Genomic DNA, 21,340 nt, shown 5'->3' with positions numbered 1-21,340 from the left:
GTTTCTATCATTCACTTTCTCAGATTGACCTAATTTTTTGTGTCAATTGACCTAATGACCTTTACAAAACAATCACTTTTAGTCAATGACATAAAATATATTATTGTGATGCTAACAAATTACTGGAAAAAATTTTATATTCTACAATGGCAGACAAACTTGAGATCGATTAATAGCCTTTGATAGGATTTTTGCAAATTTACAATATCACTTATTAATGTCATGTAGCAGATTTGAAAAATTCACTAGCTAGCAATTTGGCATTTTTCAGTTTTGGAACGAATATTATGCAGTTGGGATACTGTGGATTCATTAATTTTTGTTGGTACCTATTTTCATGGATTGAGGAACAATTGTATTTTTGTGGATGTTTTGCAAAATTTTCCTTACAATCCTATAGATATTTTATACTTGACTGAACATTCAAATTTGTGGTTTACCAATACCCTCCAAATCCACTAATGTTGGTATCCTAGGAATAATAATTAATCCACAGTAATGACTTATGTGGTAGTGAATACAAAGAATATTATTCCTAGACCAAAGGTTGATGCTGATATAAAAGAAGGTTAAGCTTGATATAATTTTCCCTCTGCCAAACAGCTTTTTTTTCAGTATAGAGCTCTGCTCTGTATATATTGTTCATTGAATCTTACCACACTTGTATTTGAGGTCAAAATTATGTCCATCTCATCTGGAATCTCAGTCTCCTCTCCACTTTCCCATTTATCTTTCAACATTTTCATCTTTTCCTGAAAATAAATAATATCTTATTTCTGTAAACATTCACGCTAAAATTATCAACCAGGTATTTGATTTATTGATAATTAATATTTGATGTTATACTTACAATATTTTGTGCATGTCATTATATCAGTATCATTGTTTGGAAAGTTATTTCATTTGTCATTATATCAGTATCATTGTTTGGAAAGTTATTTCATTTGTCATTATATCAGTATCATTGTTTGGAAAGTTATTTCATTTGTCATTATATCAGTATCATTGTTTGGAAAGTTATTTCATTTGTCATTATATCTGTATCATTGTCTGGAAAGTTATTTCATTTGTCATTATATCTGTATCATTGTCTGGAAAGTTAATTCATGTGTCATTATATCTGTATCATTGTCTGGAAAGTTATTTCATGTGTCATTATATCTGTATCATTGTCTGGAAAGTTATTTCATTTGTCATTATATCTGTATCATTGTCTGGAAAGTTATTTCATTTGTCATTATATCTGTATCATTGTCTGGAAAGTTATTTCATTTGTCATTATATCTGTGTCATTGTCTGGAAAGTTATTTCATTTGTCATTATATCTGTATCATTGACTGGAAAGTTATTTCATTTGTTATTATATCTGTGTCATTGTCTGGAAAGTTATTTCATTTGTCATTATATCTGTGTCATTGTCTGGCAAGTTATTTCATTTGTCATTATATCTGTGTCATTGTCTGGAAAGTTATTTCATTTTGATGTACCAAAATAAAAAGAATAAGAAAGTGTTTTGCTGTTTATGAGACAACTATATATCAATGGGCAAAAAATAAGGAAATTTAAGACATAAGATGGTACAATTTCCATCTTTTTTTTTACCTATTGCATTTCAACAAAAATTGTGAGGTGTGAAACCTAAAATCCAATGTAGTTTGGTAAATCAAAATGTCATTTCATCTGAATAATGGGTTCAACAATGTGTGAAACTGAGAAACGACAAAACTGTACGATTTTTGCTTGGCTGATACTATAAAAACATATTTGTTTAATTATCAAGCAATAGCACCTGTTCAAATTCGAATGGAAATTTGTATAAAAAGAACACTGTACGATTTACCTGTGCGACAGTATAAAATCTAATTGAATATTGGATGGAAAATCAACAGTGTAAACACACCTTTATACACAGGTGACGTGAAAAAATATGCATATGGAACTTCTTTCAACATGTTCAAGGCAGTCTTGAAAATAGGCATCTTATCTCCCGATATATCTGGAAGGCTGCAAAGGTGCTCTGAGGGAGGTTAAATTTTATATTTTGGAGAAAAAAATAATCGCAATCACAATCTCCAATAATTAGTTAATAAAATGCTCCGCAGGGCGCAGCTTGATACGACCGCAGAGGTCGAACCCTGAACAGTTGGGGCAAGTATGAACACAACATTCAAGCTTGATACAGCTCTGAATTTGGATTGTGATTAAATATTTGACACAGCATAGGTTTCTGACACAGAATGAATGTGGTCTAAGAACTTAAAAATTTTAAATTGGACATTCACCTATTATGGTCCAATATCCAAAATCTAAATACATGGTTAGATTCAGCATATCAAAGAACCCCAAGAATTCAATTTTTGATGAAATCAAACAAAGTTCAATTTTGGACCCTTTTGACCTCAATGTGGACAAAGTTGATAACGGGGCCCAAAAATCTAAATACATGGTTAGATTCAGCATATCAAAGAACCCCATATATTCAATTTTTGTTGAAGTTTAATTTTGGACCCCGATTTGGACCAACTTGAAAACTGGGCCCATAATCAAAAATCTAAATACATGTTTAGATTCAGCATATCAAAGAACACTAAAAATTCAATTTTTGTTAAAATCAAACTAAGTTTAATTTTGGACCCTTTGGACCTTAATGTAGACCAATTTGAAAACGGAACCAAAAATTAAGAATCTAAATACACGGTTAGATTCGGCATATCAAAGAACCCCAATAATTCAATTTTTGATGAAATCAAACAACGTTAAATTTTGGACCCTTTTGACCTCAATGTGGACCAATTAAAAAACGGGGCCCAAAATCCAAAAACTTAATACACGGTTATATTCAGCATATTAAAGAACCCCAAGAATTCAAGAATAAAACCCCATTGAAATTGATCAAGAAATAAGCAATTTATAAGAAGTATCTTCTTTTGCACAATACTGTGCAATTGAATATTTCTTGCTATTGCGCAATACTGTACAATTGACAATTTCTTGCTATTGCGCAATATTGTGCTATTGGATATTTCTTGCTATTGCGCAATACTGTGCAATTGAAGATTTCTTGCTATTGTGCAATACTGTGCAATTGAAAATTTCTTGCTATTGCACAATACTTATTATATAAAAATTTACACATCCTGTTTGGTGTGTATCTCCTACCATATCATTATTATTTGCTTTTAAATATAAATCAGAAATAACCAACTTAAAATGGAAAATTTTAAAAGAAAAAAAAAAAGGAAAAAAAGAAAAAAAAAGAAACCCCCCCCCCCCCATATTTTTTGAACCCCCTTATGATTCATCACCCCCAAACTCAATCCCAGCCTTCCCTTTGTGGTATGGTACCTTGCAGTACAATTTCAGAGAGATCCATACACTTGAACACAAGTTATTGTCTTGTAACTAGAAAAATGCTTATTTCTGGCCCCTTTTTGGCCCCAAATTCCTAAACGTTTCAGGCAATTACCCCCGAACTCAATTCCAGCTTTCCCTTTGTGATATGAAACCTTGTAGTACAATTTCAGAAATATCCAAACACTTACACACAAGTTATTGTCATGAAACTAGAAAAATGCTTGTTTTTTGCCCCTTTTTTGGCCCCTAATTCCTAAAATTTTGAGGCAATTACCCCCAAAATCAATTACAGCCTTCCCTTTGTGATATGGAACCTTGTGGTACAATGTCAGAGAGATCCATACACTTACACACAAGTTATTGTCTGAAAGTTACAAAAATGCTTATTTTTTACCCCTAATTCCTTAACTGTTGGTACCATAACCCCCAAAATCAATCCCAACCTTCCTTTCGTGGTATTGAACCTTATGGTAAAATTTCATGGAGATCCATTCACTTAAACTAAAGTTAGAGTGCGAAAACCAATGTGTCTTCGGACGATGCCGGACGACGCCAGAAGACGATGACGACGACGACGCCAACGTCATACCAATATACGACCAAAAAATTTTTAATTTTTGCGGTCGTATAAAAATTGGTGCAGGGCTCACGCTAGCAGGCGACTGGGGCGAAGAAATCGCTTCCCCATCCGTCACTTCGCTTTGCCTGACCGTCAAAAGCGATATATACTTGCCCTGATGTTCACAATAGTCGCTTTAAGTCGCTTTCGTTATCGGCAATTTTCAATTTTAACCAAGTCAATGAAACAGCAATTTTTCATTTATAAGTAAAGAAATTCAAGGACATAAACGATTTAATTCTTTAGAAAAGAGGTGAAAGTATTTACTTTACAGATTGGTTGTATGTTATTTCATACAGACAGCTATTTATGATCTCATTTATCACTTCCAGTACTTGTAACTTGAGAGCGTACATCAAAACAATCTGATTTTCGGCAAAATAAGTTTGTTATTTCATTAGAACGTGATGAAAGTTGCCTTTAGATAATGTTTAATCCATTTATTGCATTGAAAACGTCATATTCCTTTCCAAATCGCTTGTCAAACCATGGCTTCCAAAACGGTCATATATTCCCGACATTGTCCATCTGGGAAAAGCATGAAATAGTCATCTACTTTTAGTTTTTAAGGCTTCCTTAAAAGAAGGTCATTTTAACATAATTCAAAATTGGAAGTTCAATCTTTTTGACCCGATCTTTAAGTACTATCAAAACAAACCCTACTTTAATACCTTATCAATTTAATCAAGGTTAATTAGCTGTCGGACAGCTAAAATTTACCTGTTCAGGCGACAGGTAAACTATTTTGTACCGGACATTGACTGTCTATTCAAAGTTATTTTCTTACATTTCAGCGGTATGCATCTAATCAATTTAGTCAAAAGGATTGAAATTGTCAGAAATACGTTTATAAATATGATTTGATGAAAATTTTAAAAATGTTTTAAACGAAAAATCGTCAGAACTACGTTGTTTAAACTAGTACACGTGTGCACAGGTGGGAAATTTAATTATGCATCCTAATTCTTCAAAAATGCTAAAATTATCATTGATACCTTTATCTTATGTTCATTTTGAGTATTTACTTGAAGAAATAAAGTGAAAAGAGTTACTTAAACTCAATTGTGCTTTGTAAACATACACGGATTTTACGTATCAGTCTCTGGTCCATGTTTTACCATTGTCAAGTCAAAAACCAGTATTATAAAAAGGTCCTTTTTAAAACGAAAGTAAAGTATTTGACAACGTTATTTTGCACAAAAAGAGTCTAAGGCAGATATTAGTAAGCTGATGTTGCACACTTCGAATGATGCACTGTCAATTTAACAGTTTATGTCAGAACATTGAATTTATATCAAAGTAAAGTTTAATATCGTTTTTGTAATGTCAATCATTGGTTATATGATGACCAACTGATTACCATGGTCCATAATTGCCTTTTGTAATTAAGTCTTAAGGGATTAAAATCGGAATAAGACATAAAATGTCCGGCTGACTCAAATATTTTTTGGAGGCCCTGTGTCAAACATCATTTATTTTCGTCAATTTTCTTCATCCACCATTGAAATAATTGTGTGAACTACAGTGCGGAGGTGGGATTCATTGGAAGCGGACCAGCTATGAATGAGATAAGAATTCTTATGATAATAACTCAGGACGCACGAATGGCAAAGCTGACAGAAGAATAATGATCCCAAAAGGGAAAATTATGCATTCCACACACAATAACAGTCTTTAGGTCAGATCTTCTTGTTGAATGTATATATTTCCATGTATATGCATTTGTAATGAGAAACAATGAATTTAATAAACATGATAAACAGAATAGTTTTTTTAATTGAATTTTAATTGATATATGATACTTTCTCTTCCTTTTTGATATAAAAAAAAATCTTTATAGTGCTACATATTTAGTTGGTATTTTTTGACAAGAGGACTTATATCAATATAATTGTGCAACTATATAATAAATGATTATTTAAGACATAAACTGAATCAACTGTATACTCAGGTATGAATTGAACAATATAAACTAGAGGCTCTCAAGAGCCTGTGTCGCTCACCTGTATTTACTGATGCTTTGGAAATCATGTAAAATAAGGTTAAAATCATAATTAATAGTATTAGATATTATAATGATATCCAAGGTAATAACAAATAAACAGCTGCGCCATGAGCGCATGATACACCCGTCGTCTTGTGTGTGAATTTTTATGCAATAAGCATAAATAGTTTCTGACATACGGCGTGACATGCGAAAACCCCCCTTTTTTTTTACAAAAAACTCAATATCTCTAAAATAAAATTTGAATCAAAACCAAAAAGTATACAGATCTTTAGATTAATATAACTAAGAAGTGTGTAAAATTTTAAGCAATAATCATAAATCCTTTTTGAGATACGGCGCAACATGTGAAAACCCCCCTTTTAAAAAAACAAGAGTGCACACGCTGAAATGTCTCGCTTTCTTTATTAATCATTGATATTATGTTGTTAGTCCTAAATATAAAGCTTTATTACAACTGTCACATAAACTTAACATTAACCAAGTAAACTAAACATTGACCAATGAACCATGAAAATGAGGTCAAGGTCAGATGAACCATGCTAGGCAGTCATGTATAGCTAACAATTCTTCCATACAACAAATATAGTTGACCTATTGCTTATAGTTTAAGAAAAACAGACCAAAACACAAAAACTTAACACTGAGCAATGAACCTTGAAAATGAGGTCAAGGTCAAATAAAACCTGCGTGACTGACATATAGATCAGAAAATATTTCCATACACCAAATATAGTTGAACTATTGCATATAGTATTAGAAAAAAAGACCAAAACTCAAAAACATAACTTTGACCACTGATCCATCAAAATGAGGTCAAGGTCAGATGACACCTGCCAGCTAGACATGTACACCTTACAATCATTCCTTACACCAAATATAGTTGACCTATTGCATACAGTATAAGAAAAACAGACCAAAACACAAAAACTTAACACTGAGCAATGAACCTTGAAAATGAGGTCAAGGTCAAATAAAACCTGTGTGACTGACATATAGATCATAAAATATTTCCATACACCAAATATAGTTGAACTATTGCATATAGTATTAGAAAAAAAGACCAAAACTCAAAAACATAACTTTTTTTTTGACCACTGAACCATGAAAATGAGGTCAAGGTCAGATGACACCTGCCAGCTAGACATGTACACCTTACAATCATTCCATACACCATTTATAGTTGACCTATTGCATATAGTATTAGAAAAAAAGACCAAAACTCAAAAACTTAACTTTGACCACTGAACCATGAAAATGAGGTCAAGGTCACATGACACCTACCAGTTGGACATGTACACCTTACAATCATTCCATATACCAAATATAGTAGACCTACTGCTTATAGTATCTGATATATGGACTTGACCACGAAAACTTAACCTGGTTCACTGATCCATGAAATGAGGTCGAGGTCAAATGAAAATTGTCTGACGGGCATGAGGACCTTGCAAGGTACGCACATACTAAATATAGTTATCCTATTACTCATAATAAGAAAGAAATTAACATTACAAAAAATGTTGACTTTTTTTTCAAGTAGTCACTGAACCATGAAAATGAGGTCAAGGACATTGGACATATGACAGACGGAAACTTCTTAACATAAGGCATCTATATACAAAGTATGAAGCATCCAGGTCTTCTAGCTTCTAAAATATTAAGCTAACGCCGCCGGATCACTATCCCTATGTCGAGCTTTCTGCGACAAAAGTCGCAGGCTCGACAAAAAAAATCAATATCTCAAAAATAAAATTTTGAATCAAAACCAAAAAGTATACAGATCTTTAGATTAATATAACTAAGAAGTGTGTAAAATTTTAAGCAATAATAATAAATCGTTTTTGAGATACGGGGCGACATGTGAAAAACCCCTCCCCCTTTTTTTTACAAAATACTCAATAACTCAAAAGTAAAAATTTTGAATCATCACCAAAAAGTATACAGATCTTAAGGTTAATATAACTAAGAAGTGTGTAAAGTTTTAAGCAATAATCATAAACTGTTTTTGAGATACGGCGCGACATGTGAAAAACCCCTCCCCCTTTTTTAACAAAATACTCAATATCTCTAAAATAAAATTTTGAATCATCACCAAAAAGTATACAGATCTTAAGATTAATATAACTAAGAAGTGTGTAAAGTTTTAAGCAATAATCATAAATTGTTTTTGAGATACGGCGCGACATGTGAAAAAAACACACACCTGTTTTAGTTCCTAAGTCCCGTAACTCAAAAAGTTTTAATCTTATTTTCACCAAAAGTATACAGATCGTTTGAACATCATAAGAAACAACTATCTTAAGTTTCATGAAATTTGGATAAGTCATTCTCAAGTTATGGTTAAATTTGTCTCAGTAGTTTTAGAGAAGAAGATTTTTTGTAAAAGATTACAAAAATTTACCAAAAATTGTTAAAAATTGAATATTAAGGGCAATAACTCCTAAAGGGGTCGACTGACAATTTTGGTCATGACAACTTATTTGTAGATCTTACTTTGCTGAACATTATTGCTGTTTACAGTTTATCTCTATCTATAATAATATTCAAGATAATAACCAAAAACTGCAAAATTTCCTTAAAATTACCAATTCAGGGGCAGCAACCCAACAACAGGTTGTCAGATTTGTCTGAAAATTTCAGGGCAGATAGATCTTGACCTGATAATCAGTTTTACACTGTGTCAGATTTACTCTAAATGCTTTGGTTTCAGAGATATAAGCCAAATTCTATATTTTACCCCTATGTTCTATTGTTAGCCATGGCGACCATCTTGGTTGGTTGGTTGGTGGGGTCATCGGACACATTTTTTAAACTAGATACCCTAATGATGATTGTGGTTAAGTTTGGTTAAATTTGGCCCAGTGGTTTCAGAGGAGAAGATTTTTGTAAAAAGCTAACGACGACGGACGACGACTAAGACGACGACGGACGCCAAGTGATGAGAAAAGCTCATAATAGTTCAAGGAATTGTATACCATAATTAATTGCTCATTTACCACATGTACTAATTATGTAAACTGGCAATGATCTAATCAATTAATTAATAATATAAACATCTATAGAAAAATGATTACTCAAACAATAGTATTTGGAAATCTCAACTTTGTTACGTAATTCACAGTTCTGCTAATGAAAATATTTGCTCTGTCGATACAGAAGTAGTGGAATGACTAAGACATGATTAGCCAAAAGTGTTAGCATTGGAAAGGTGCACTTGCTCATAGCCTACATATGCTTGGAGGAATTTTAAATGACAATGAACGCAAACATTCGAAACGTATTTCAATTTTGATTGATTTTGATTAATATCTAATTTCCAGGGAGGCGCTCTTAATAAAAATATTATTTCTTTAAGAATGCAACACATTCTAACAGGAAAACGATTAATCGAGTATCATTTTGGTATTCGATATTCAGTACTACCGAGCGATACTCGAGTACTCGAGTACTCGTTGACATCCCTATATTATATTAATCAAAGCGCGAAAGCGCTGTAAAGGCAGTTAATTACTGGTTGTGTGTATTTTTAGTCCAGTTATATCATTATCTTGCATAGTACAGTGTACTTATCAGAGGTGGCTTTCAGTATTTAAGATTTAGAGTTCTCTAATGATATTGAACAAGTTTTATGAATGTCATATTCTGAGCACTATATGAAGGCGATTGTTCTCATTTGTTTCTGAATTAGTGCATTATGTCCAGTTTGTACCTTTTTTAACTATGTTTATATGATGATATATGGATGATAGTTGTTTCACTGGCAATCATAACACATCTCCTTATTTATATAATGATCTATATTCAACGACCTCAGGTACAAAAAAAATGTATGTAACTAAACTATGATGGGAAACCTTTGACTTCTTTCTTTTATATAAACTTTTGATTTGGTACCATAGAACTATGTAGAATAAATGTACATTGCAACATGTCAACTCTTTCAATGACAATACTTTTTTTAGAAACTATAACTCCAAGCAAAATTATTTTTCCAAGTATAAAGTAATTTATGAATGAAAAAAGGAGTTCTTAATTAAGAAATAAACTGATTCACCGAGCGCAGCTGGATACACCCCCAGAGGTCCAACCCTGAACAGTTGGGGCAAAAATGGACACAATATTCAAGCTTGATACAGGTCTGAATTTGGATTGTAATTAAATATTTGACATATTATAGTTTCTGAATAAATGTAGTCAAAGAACTTGAAATTGGTTATATGAATTGAATTTATATTCAATTAAAGATTTCTTGCTGTTGTGCAATACACTGTGCTGTTGTGCAATACTATAAACAAATAAAGTTCAATTTCTTCTCAATGTCATATTTGAAATTTATGAAAATCAATAGGGAGATTACATCAATAGCTATAAATAATTCACCAAAGTTTCATGCGAACTGCTTAAAGCATTTTTGAGTTGTTGTCCAAAAACTGGAAAATCCCCCCATTTTTAATGAATTAAAACCCCATAACTCAGAAATGTAAAATCTAAAATTTTTTAAATTCTAAAGGGAGCTTACGGATTGATAATTTAGTCTTAGTCTCTTAGATGCAAGATTTTTTTATAAGTTGTTAGTGGCTTTGAACTAGCTGTCAGTAACTGCAAGTACTCTCAGATCTGTACTTAGTGTCTTTTTGTTGTTTGGATGTGCAACTACCCGGCTACGTCCAATTGTATTTGTATTTATCCGGCTGATGAGTTAAGCCTCTTTCAACTGATTTTTATACTTCGTTCTTTAATTGTACAGTTACACAACTGTCCCAGGTTAGGGGAGGGTTGGGATCCCGCTAACATGTTTAACCCCGCCACATTCTGTATGTACATGTATGTGCCTGTCCCAAGTCAGGAGCCTGTAATTCAGTGGTTGTGGTTTGTTTATGTGTTGCATATTTGTTATTCTTTCATTTTTTGTACATAAATTAGGCCGTTAGTTTTCTTGTTTGAATTGTTTTACATTGTCATTTCGGGGTCTTTTATAGCTGACTGCGTGGTATGGGCTTTGCTCATTGTTGAAGGCCGTACTGTGACCTATAGCTGTTAATTTCTGTGTCATTTGGTCTCTTGTGGAGAGTTGTCTCAATCGCAATCGCAATCATACCACATCTTTTTTTTTATATTTACATCAACAGATATAAACAATTCACCAAAGTCAAGGTGAGACAACAAAACTTAGTTGTAAGATCTCTGAAATTTTTTACACGGTACAAGTTTTTCTCATTGTTGGAGATTGTACAGTGACAGTAACACTTGTAACTGCTTAAACCCATTTCTTATGCACTTTGGTTCGATAAACTCACTGAATATCATACCACATCTCCTTATTTTTATATGCATTACAATTTACATGTGCATGTAATTGTAAATATATATATATCAGAACAAAATTCATTGCGTCACTTTTATTTATGCATCCTTTGGCACAATACAAGTTCTAAAATTACACAACATAAAACAACTAAATGTTATTTCAGATGAAATTTTTGTTTCAGTTCCATTCATAGGATTTATTAGAATTTTGTATGTTTTGCCAAGTCCAATAATTCACTCTATGTGCACGTGTTAATTGGAGACTTTTCTATCCCGTATAAGAGTTTTGGAACTAATTCTGTTTCTTTTTTTGAAAAAAAGTTAGCAAACAAATCTTGCACATTTAAACCTTTGTCTGCCATCACACTGTCACCTGGATCACATAATTGAACTATTCTACATCTTTCAACTATTTCACAGTCACTGGTACAACCAACATATGCATTAGAGACCAAGGATCCAGAATTTTTTCCAGACAATTTCGGTCATTTTGAGAAGTTTGAAAAGTTGGTGCCCCTTTTCAAATTGTCGATATCAACTTGACTATATTCATAGCATCAACGAACATGACGAACTTGTATTGCTGTTTCATCGCATTTACTAAGTAAATGTCTTACCATTACCTTGAAGGACAGTTTAGGGAAGGCAACAGTTTAAAATTGAAATGATTTTAATGACTCAAAAAGGTTAATTTCTAAGACATTGCTTAATTTTCTTTAAACCGGAAGTTTGCGATATTTTAAAGTACGAATAATTCCGGATTCATTTCCGGGATTTGTTTTGTTTATCAAATTGACAGGAAATCACCTGCTTTTTATGGCTTTTTTTATTTTATTACCTTTAAAAGTGTTTGAATATAACAGATAATAGTTGCACTTGTTTAATTTAGCATGAAATCAATTTGCATTTTACGATTAAATATCAAATTTGCTGAAGACAATTTCACGCATGCGTATTACATAGTAAATAAAGTACATGTGTTACTCATGAAAAAATACTTTTTTCTACGTAAATTTAGATTTAATTTTTAAATCAGAATTGATGACTGTCTTTGATGAAAAGTAAATAAATAATGAATACACTTGTCAGGGAACTTTAATGTTTTAAAGATATTATTCTGAGCTTGTGATCACTGTCAGGTGTACATGTGAATTAAAACCACAGGTAAAAAGTGATTAGCGATCATTAGCCAATGTTTCCCGGAGGCATTGATATAGATATTAGGAGGGCCCTCAGGATTATCAAACTACTGTAGTGACAGTTTTATTACAGGAAAGGGATTATAAACAAAAACAAGTGATCACAAGTGCAAAATGGCGATTAAGAAATCCGATTTCAAACATTGAGTCAATGAAATGACGAAATTACTTCTGTAAAAAAAAAAAATTGTCCTAAATCTCAATTACTCGTTTAGGACAAATAGTTTCATCTTAGGACATGACTGGCAAATATGACCATTTCCGGACCCTTGTTAGAGACACAGTTGACTAAACCACCAGGTGTCGAACATACAAGTATTTTCAGTGTTTCTGTTTTTATACACTGTTTAGACATAAAAACAATCCATGTATACACAATATTCTTAACACTAGATTCAATCTAGAATCTAGACAGTTCAAAGTTGGTTGTATAATGCCTCAATTTCATCAAAGTCATAAAAAAAACTGATTTTCAACAGACACCCTATCAATTTGAAAATATATGTATCTCAAACAATGTGCTGCTGGACCAAGTGTGGTCAAAACAAATAAAAATTTAGTATACAACTCTAAACCGGTATAAAAATGCATGGCTGTGTCAGGTGTCTTCATTTCAAAATTCTCTGCTGAAAACATAGGCATTGATGGTGTTTGCGTAATTCCATCTGTGAAGCTCAACATTAGCTCGGCAGTTGGTGGTGGACAGTCATAAATCCTTTCTGCAGTATGAATGACTTCTTCAGGAAAACCAACTTTACAATCAAAACTTTCCTCTAGATTTCTACTACAATATTCATCATGTTTAGTTCTTTTGTTTTCACAGGAAACTGCCCTGATTTTTCTTTTTGTGGACGATTTAGTCTCTTGCTTGGTCCAGGAAAATAGGCTTGGAATGGCAGTAGACTTATGTCTGTATGGTGGGTTTGCGCCCTGAAAAAGGTTATGAAACATTAGTTTTTTGATAATTAAATGAACTTCCATTAGCAATGTATACTTTGTACTACCTGGCAAAATATTAACCAATGTTCCAGCTAGGATTTCAAAAGGGCAGGGAGCCAATCATGAAAAGGGCACTTTAGCACAATGATTGATATTTCAAAAAGGGCATGTCAAACTTTGTCTTATGTTAACTGCAGGGGTTTCAGCTAGGAGTTTTGAGGGGTTTTAGTCACTTTTACGCTAGATGAAAATCAACCTTATTTTTTGGTAACAGTATATATTAAAGGGACCATGCAAGGATGTATATTCCCTAGAACATTTTTGATGCATGGTAGGTCTAAGGTTAAGTTGCAATGCAGAAGCCAGCAGTGTTTTGTAGAATTTTTTTTTTTTTTTAGTGAAATGAATTGTGCATGTCAGTTAAAATACTACACTAGATCTGCAATACAGTCAGGAACAATACCTTACATTTTCTCCAGGTGCCAACCTGGATCCCAAAACTTTTTCCCAAGGGCCCAGTAGAAATTTTAAGGCCCTACCAGGGTATTTTTACTACAGGTACATACTTATTAATAGTCTTGAATGTTCTTATGAAGGCAATAATATATGTTTGAAATGCCTAATACATGTAGCCCAGTGTTTCTGATTATGATAGAAATAATAAATGAATTATAATAAACCACATTGAGTTTTTCAGAATTAAAATCCATTTAACCATGTCTTTTCAGACTGTTAAACTTATATTTGTAATATTATATATAAAAAATATATAAAAAAATCCCCCCCTTTCCATTTTACACACCCCTAGATGTAGAGTATTAAAGTATTATCAGTTTCACCCCAAGAAAGTATTCATTTTTAATGAAATAATCTTAGCAGTTAATCAAAATTAAAATCTTACTGTCTACAAATAACAATGAAATGTAACTGTTTCTTGTTAAAGGGGTTTTCCAAATTTTCCTGCCAAAAAAGCACATGGCTTTCAACAAATGTAAACAAAGCAGTCAATTTGTGATCATGGATTACAGCTTTAATTAATTTAATTTGGATATAGATATTCAATGAAAGGTACAGTCAAGCATTGTTTTTACTTTCTTCTGGATTAAAACTAGTTTAAAAAATCAATTTAAAAAAAAAACTTTGACATATAAACAACAGACGATCTACGGATCATCAAACGCAAATTGTCATCTTTTGAGAAATATTGAAATTGAAATGCTGACTGACCAAATTTAATGAGAAAAATTATTACAATGATCAATTATGAAGTTTAATTAACGGATTAATGACCCATCCGATGTCGATAAGCGGATTATCTGTAATCACAACTTATCAAATTATTACACCTGCTGTAAATGTTAATTGGCTGAGGGTCATAAACTTGTCATAAATATGAAGACAGGTAGAATAATTGTATTTTCATCAAAATATTACGGCAATACAGGCATGGCCTTACGAAAAAGGGCAGGGCATCAGAAAAAGGGCACAGGGCGGCACTCTGGAAAGGGCGGGAGGACCGCCCTGTGAAAATGACTTAGCTGGAACACTGTTAACTAGATTTATTCATTACAATCTGGATAAAACTATGTTTGCCTGATTCAATGTATGTTATGTAAATCCAAAGGACAAACAATGAGAGACTTATGCAACAAACGTACATTGTTTGTACCTAAATAACTATAATATAGATGAGAGCATGTCATTGTTTTGTTCCTGTTAACATTGTCATTGATATTTTTCAAGAAAGTCTATGAGGCATAGGTTATGCATTCCTTTCATTACTACATTAGCATAATTACTGCTAAAATAATTGTCAGTATGTAAGAAATCATTATAATTGTAGCAATCACCAAAAAATCTCAAACAGATCACATTGAATTGTAATCTTGAATTAACCATCCCCTTTTATTCTAAAACGATAAACAGACTTTGGTTTATTCGCATGGCGATTACATATATAACTATATATTTCAAAAAGAAAATAGAGTTTTACCATGAATAGTTTCCTGCACGTAGTCTTTTTCAGTAAAATGTGCCTTGCAAACAACAGCTGATTGAGATGGACTCCACGATTTCATCGTGTTCTCGTCCAATCTGAGTATGGGCCATGGCGTTGATCCAACTTTTCCTTCTTTTTAATTCATTTGGAAATGCATGTCCTCCTCTTAAATGACATCCAGGTACACAACAACAAGTACTTGGCATCGTTAATTAAAAATGTATCCGATAACTGTAATAGTTGCACAGTGCAGAAACTGGAAGTTGAGGAACAGGATCGGCTACCACGGCCCCACCTATTCAGGAACGATAATTTGCTACTTTATATAACTGCGAAATAACAATAACGTTAGACGGGTTCACGTGCATAAACAGAAATGCGCTTTAAATTGTATAATATAATTCATGTTCAGTCAACCTTTAATTATTATATCAACGACTGAAATGATTTATAAACATCTAGATTGCAGATAACACTCAAAATTAACCCGACCTCTTTCCACACGGAATTCAAATAATTCTAGTTTGTCAATCGGTTTACTGCTTATAATGCAAAATACAAATATATCAAAAGTTTTTAAAACTAACAAAACACAATGATCGTTTCTCTATTTCCCAATGTAAATGAAATGAAACAAAAAACATCTTATATCATAATAAGAAGAGGAGAGAATTCAACATTTCCGGATCTACTTGGAGCCTAATGACCCCCCACGTAGATAAGTTGGATATCGCGGAAGGAAAGATTAACCCGGCAACCAGAAAGGCTTTAAAGCACTGCCTTGAAAAACCAAACATTGTAGCGCCATGAGCGGAACGATCACTTCTCTTTCATATCTCACCACTTCTCCCTATCAGTTTCAAAAAAGAAGTCACTTCTCCCTATAATTCTGAAGTAGTGTGAGCCCTGTTGGTGTTAAGATAACTTGTCTAGATAAAACAGACCATTTGAAAATGAAGTTGCATACGTATAGGCTTATCATACCAAATCTTCTGGTTGAATATCTATCTGTGAGTTTTCCTCCATCAAGCAAGTAACCTGAGCTAAAAAAATAATAGAATTCCTATAGCTATTGTACATTGATTTTAATCAGTCAAGTTGGATAAAGTGGAAAACTAAAGGTAGTATAAAATACATTGTAAATATTTCCAAAATTCTTATTACTTACTGGCTAAACACCAACCAATGAGAGAAATTTTCTTAAATATTCATGAATTTGTTTGAATTACCATTTAATAATTGGTTTTTAGTAACTTTGAACAAAATGAAAATCAAAGGTTTATTTCTGTTTCCATCATAGTTGTCTTGGAAATACAAATGGACTGATATGAGTAGCAGCTTTTCTCTACTTCTTAGCTGATTTTTATTTCCCCGAAACTGTTGATTAGTTTATATGATCAAATGTGTGGTTGATCTCAGTTGTTCATTAGTCAAAATTCATTTAGTATGTCAAGTTTTCTTGCTTTCCTCTGATAAAGCTATTGTGACGTCATGAAAAACGGCTATAATATCTGATTATGCTACATAGAAGGAATACAACCTTTTAAAAAATTGTCAAAGAAAAATAATGCTTGCTTACACTTCTTCCAAATGTCTTGAGAGAAATAAGTTCCAAAACTTCATTTGTTGCGATACAATATTTTCAACTCAGAACAGTTAAATTTTAAATATTCAAAATGATTGGCAACCCTAATGTCTTAATTTGGAAAATTAAACTGTCTCAAGTGGAAAAATATTGTAATGCACTCTATGCAGAGATACATTTTATATTTCTTTTAAATTTAGGAGTTAACTGTATTGTATTTTAAGCTATGACGGCATCAATTGATGATTTGATGGTAGCAAATTAAGTTTAGCGGAGCCACTAAACAGGTATTTGCGACCAACAAATCACCAGTTGATGCAGTCGAAGCTTAAATTACAATACTGTTATCTCCATTCTAATGAAACTGACAGAAAACAACGTCATATCATACATTTAAAATCTGTCATACGTCGTCTGCGCTTGTGCATACGTTTTCATAGCATCAATTGTGAATTGATGCCATAAAAATTGGTGATGTTATCCAATCAAAATAAACGTTACATAAGATGTTGCATTAGAATCTTCAATAGTTATCCACAATGATTTATATATATAATTCATTCAGCCATGTTATTTTGTACACTCAAATTTTTAAAAGGAATTTAACTTGAACTTAGCAATAAAATAAAATATAAAGTTTCATAACATCTTACAATGGTCCATTTGAGTGAAAGGATGTATTTCTAGTCTTGGTAATTTATGTAGTGGTTCCTCCTCTATCATGATTAAATCAGGGGAGGTCATTCCTTCATTGTCAGGAGAGGTAACTCCTTCCATGTCGTCATCCTGCTCTTTTTGTTTTTCACAGGTATCAACACTGCCTTGCATATCTGATCCTTACAACATTAAAAAATATTTTATAAAATATCTTCATTTTATACTAAAAACACATATTTGCCAATTCCAATAACTTATAAAACTAGAGGATCTAAAGAGCCTGTGTCGCTCACCTTAGTCTATGTGCATATTCAACACTCTCCTGTAGACGAAAATAGAATTCTTGACAAATATCTGTTTTGTTGATCTTGTAGTGCTGATTATTAAGTCTGTTTAGTTTCTCTCGATATTCTTAAGTTTTTGCTCAAAATACAAAAGAGGTTAAAAAAAATCCTCATTTAAGGGAAATCGCTCCTATAAAGAGTGACAGTCTACTTGCTATATCGGCAAAATTTGACTTGTTCGTAGGTCATGCCTTGCTGATCATTTTTTGTGATTTAAAGTGAGAATATGCAGTTTTGTTCAATATCACTTTGGATAGTCTCAACCAATCAAATGTCAATTTCGCTATCAATATTTACATATAGTTGAATAATATCTGTCATAGAATATATATTATACTCGCAAACTCATGCACTAAAAAATCTACTCAGGACAATATTCACCAAAATTCATGCAATAATCTTAAATCATTATTGAGATGCATTGTGGGTACTGAATAAAGTAACATACCAATATTGACCCTAGCTGGTATTGTCCATGGAGAGGTCTTGATTTCAGAATTCTGGAGCTGCTGATAAATAGATCTAGCATAGGTTTGGTTTCCAGGTGTAAACTCATACTGCAAGTATCCCATCTTTTGTCCTTCTGTAGAAGCCTAATAATATAAGGCATTCAAGTATAAAATTCATATCAATGAAATGTGGGTAAATAAATATGATTGTTATATTGTGAAATGTTGGCACATAAAAAGTAAAATGACAATTTTTAAACAAATAAACTATGCCTTACATTCAAAGTCAATGAACCATGACTTAAGGTGCAGGGCCAAATAATCTCGAATTAGAAATGCCAATTCTTATAAAACTGCATACCAAATACGATTGTCTTTTCATAAGTGGTTCCCTAAACACTAACCTAAACAAAAACTTTAACTTGTTAACAATGTAAAAGTTTCAAAGTCAATGAACCTTGATAGGGGTGGGCCAAATATCTCCTTGGAAAAGAAGACTTTATAGATGCTAATACACCTCATCGCTATTTAGTCCAGTCCGGAAAAAAACAGTCACTTATACAACTTCCTCTTTGGGTCAAGTCTTGCAAAAACAAAGGTCATCAGAAATGAGCTAAGGAAGGAAAAATTTTAGAAAGCAAACATTTTGAAACTTTGATAGATTACGATCCACTTTTTTAAAACACAAATTAAAGTAATACAAATGCTTTGAAGTCTTAACGATGGTTTAAACATTTCTCTATGAAAAGTATTATGCATAATACATTGTTTAAAAAGTGGCACCAGATAGCTTCAACTGACGGAAAAGTTGTGTAATATTAGAACTCATCCGGATTTGAATAAATAGCGATAAGATGTATACTATCATTGACTTAACATTAGTGGTTCCTCTTAAACTGATCTAATCCTAAACTTTAACAAGTAAACTATGCAAAACATTTTAAGTAAATAGACCATGACTGAGGGGGTGGAGCCAAATAATCTCCAATGAAATGAGATGTGCCAATGCTAATACAACTGCATACCAAATGTCATTGACCTATCACTAGTGGTTCCCCATAAACTGACATAATCACAAACTAGTACACTGTTGATGGTTCCACAATCAGAAACAGCATACCTAAATCTCGCTTTTTTACTCCATCAAGGCAAGACAAAAACAGACCTGTAAATAAAATCTGGAAGCCATGTGTGAAAATAAGTAAGATTTAAAGTCATAAGAAACAAGTTTCTTATTGATTATAATGTTAAGGAAATTATTTAACCATTGCATGTATACCATGTATACTTTAGGTAGCAATACACAGTTAGGAGTTTGGTTTCGCATTTTGGCCCCGGTGGATTTTTCAAATATGAAAGTTATTGTGTAATAAAATTCATTTTTAGACAGCTGAGTACTAATTTAGCCTTCAAAGGTGGTTTATAAGAACATCAAGATTATTTTTTACATGTTTTATGGGCTATTTTCTGTTTGACTCTCCGTATTTTCATAGCTAGACCGGTCATCGGTCCAGAAATTAATGTAATATTTACAAACACTTTTTTTCTACACGAAGTTTTTGACGCAATTTTACAAAAAAATGAGACGAAAGACATATGATTTTCATTGGATTTATTGAAAGATATATGTAAACAGTTTCAGAAAAGGTATTACTTGAAGTGATTGAAATTCTACTTTTGGTCAAATTTTGGGAAAATATGTGACATCTTTTCCCCCCTTTTTGCTATATTTTATAACAAAAAAATGCAGACTGTTGCCATGGATACACCAAAAAGAAATTATATTTTACCATTTTATATACTGGATATGAAATCTATGGAAGATTCTGATTACATACATATGCACATATATGACACAAACAGTAAGCTTAATATTGCAAGAAGGCAATGAAAAGGGGATGGTAAAATTTATGAGGGAAAATTTTAACATTTTTTCCTAACTGTTTATTGCTACCTTACTAAGTTACCTGTGCACATTTTTTTACATTTATCAAGAATCTATAATGTATATTCAACAAAAAACATTTCATTCTGTGATTGTTGATATAAAACTTTGGCTGGTAATTAACTTTCTGGTTTTAGTACCAAAGTTTTAATTTTCATGAGTCCAGGAGTAATGGACTCATCTTAGTGAGCCCTGCACCTCACAACCATTGATAATCCATACATCAAACATTGTTGAGCTATCATATATATTTACTGAGGAAAAGAGATCATCCTTAAAACTTTACCTGACCTCAGGAGTGTGTAAATGAGGTCAAGGTTAGACATATTAGGTGACAATGTCTTACTGAAAAGGTGTGTTTTGTGTATATATTCTTTATTCCAAATGCAATACAGCTTATAGGTATCCTGTAATACAACTATTTGAAAAATTATACCCAAGTCTTGCCCACTGTGACTTTGTTGATGAAAATTTATTCTGATGTAGGAAATTAATAAAGTATAAACATAAAATAAAGTTGTCAGATCATCATAAATAATGCACTGTTACACAAGAACATACAACATATATGTCAAGTAAGTTGATTAAAACCAATATAACTACATTCATTCTAAGTTAAGATAACAAAATAAGAAATTACACAAACGTATTATTACCAGGTATGCGTGTAACATTCTGTACAGTATTTCAACCCAGGAGTCCATTTGCATAGAATTCCCTATTCCCTCCAGAAAACATTTCAGACTGGATTTTGGAATGAATTGTCTGTGACGCAACAAAAATGCAAGCAAACCTTGTTGTAGAAATCCTGGTAGTTGGCTGTATCTTGTGACACTAAAATACAAAATGCCTGGCAATAGTCAAAACGTTTTTTTTTTTTTTTAATTATTGTTTTGGAGATAAAATATAAAACAAACTTGTGGCTGACATGAATT

At 32.3% G+C, this 21,340-nt stretch overlaps 1 protein-coding gene across 1 annotated transcript in view; it reads right to left on the bottom strand.

Moving 5' to 3' along the window:
* Positions 1-21,340, bottom strand: part of LOC127704852 (uncharacterized) — a 40,616-nt gene that overhangs the window by 11,253 nt on the left and 8,023 nt on the right. The window contains exons 3-7 of the mRNA XM_052209078.1: positions 21,062-21,239; positions 18,460-18,604; positions 17,664-17,846; positions 16,410-16,468; positions 657-752 (exon numbers count right to left, since the gene is read on the bottom strand). Coding sequence (XP_052065038.1) covers positions 657-752; positions 16,410-16,468; positions 17,664-17,846; positions 18,460-18,604; positions 21,062-21,239 — 661 coding nt within the window. The remainder of the gene's footprint in view (positions 1-656; positions 753-16,409; positions 16,469-17,663; positions 17,847-18,459; positions 18,605-21,061; positions 21,240-21,340) is intronic.

This window comes from Mytilus californianus, unplaced genomic scaffold (assembly GCF_021869535.1).
Source record: "Mytilus californianus isolate M0D057914Y unplaced genomic scaffold, xbMytCali1.0.p SCAF_6, whole genome shotgun sequence".
Lineage (NCBI taxonomy): Eukaryota > Metazoa > Mollusca > Bivalvia > Mytilida > Mytilidae > Mytilus > Mytilus californianus.
Note: the sequence above shows the minus strand (reverse complement) of the source record. Positions and strands in the feature narration are given on the sequence as shown.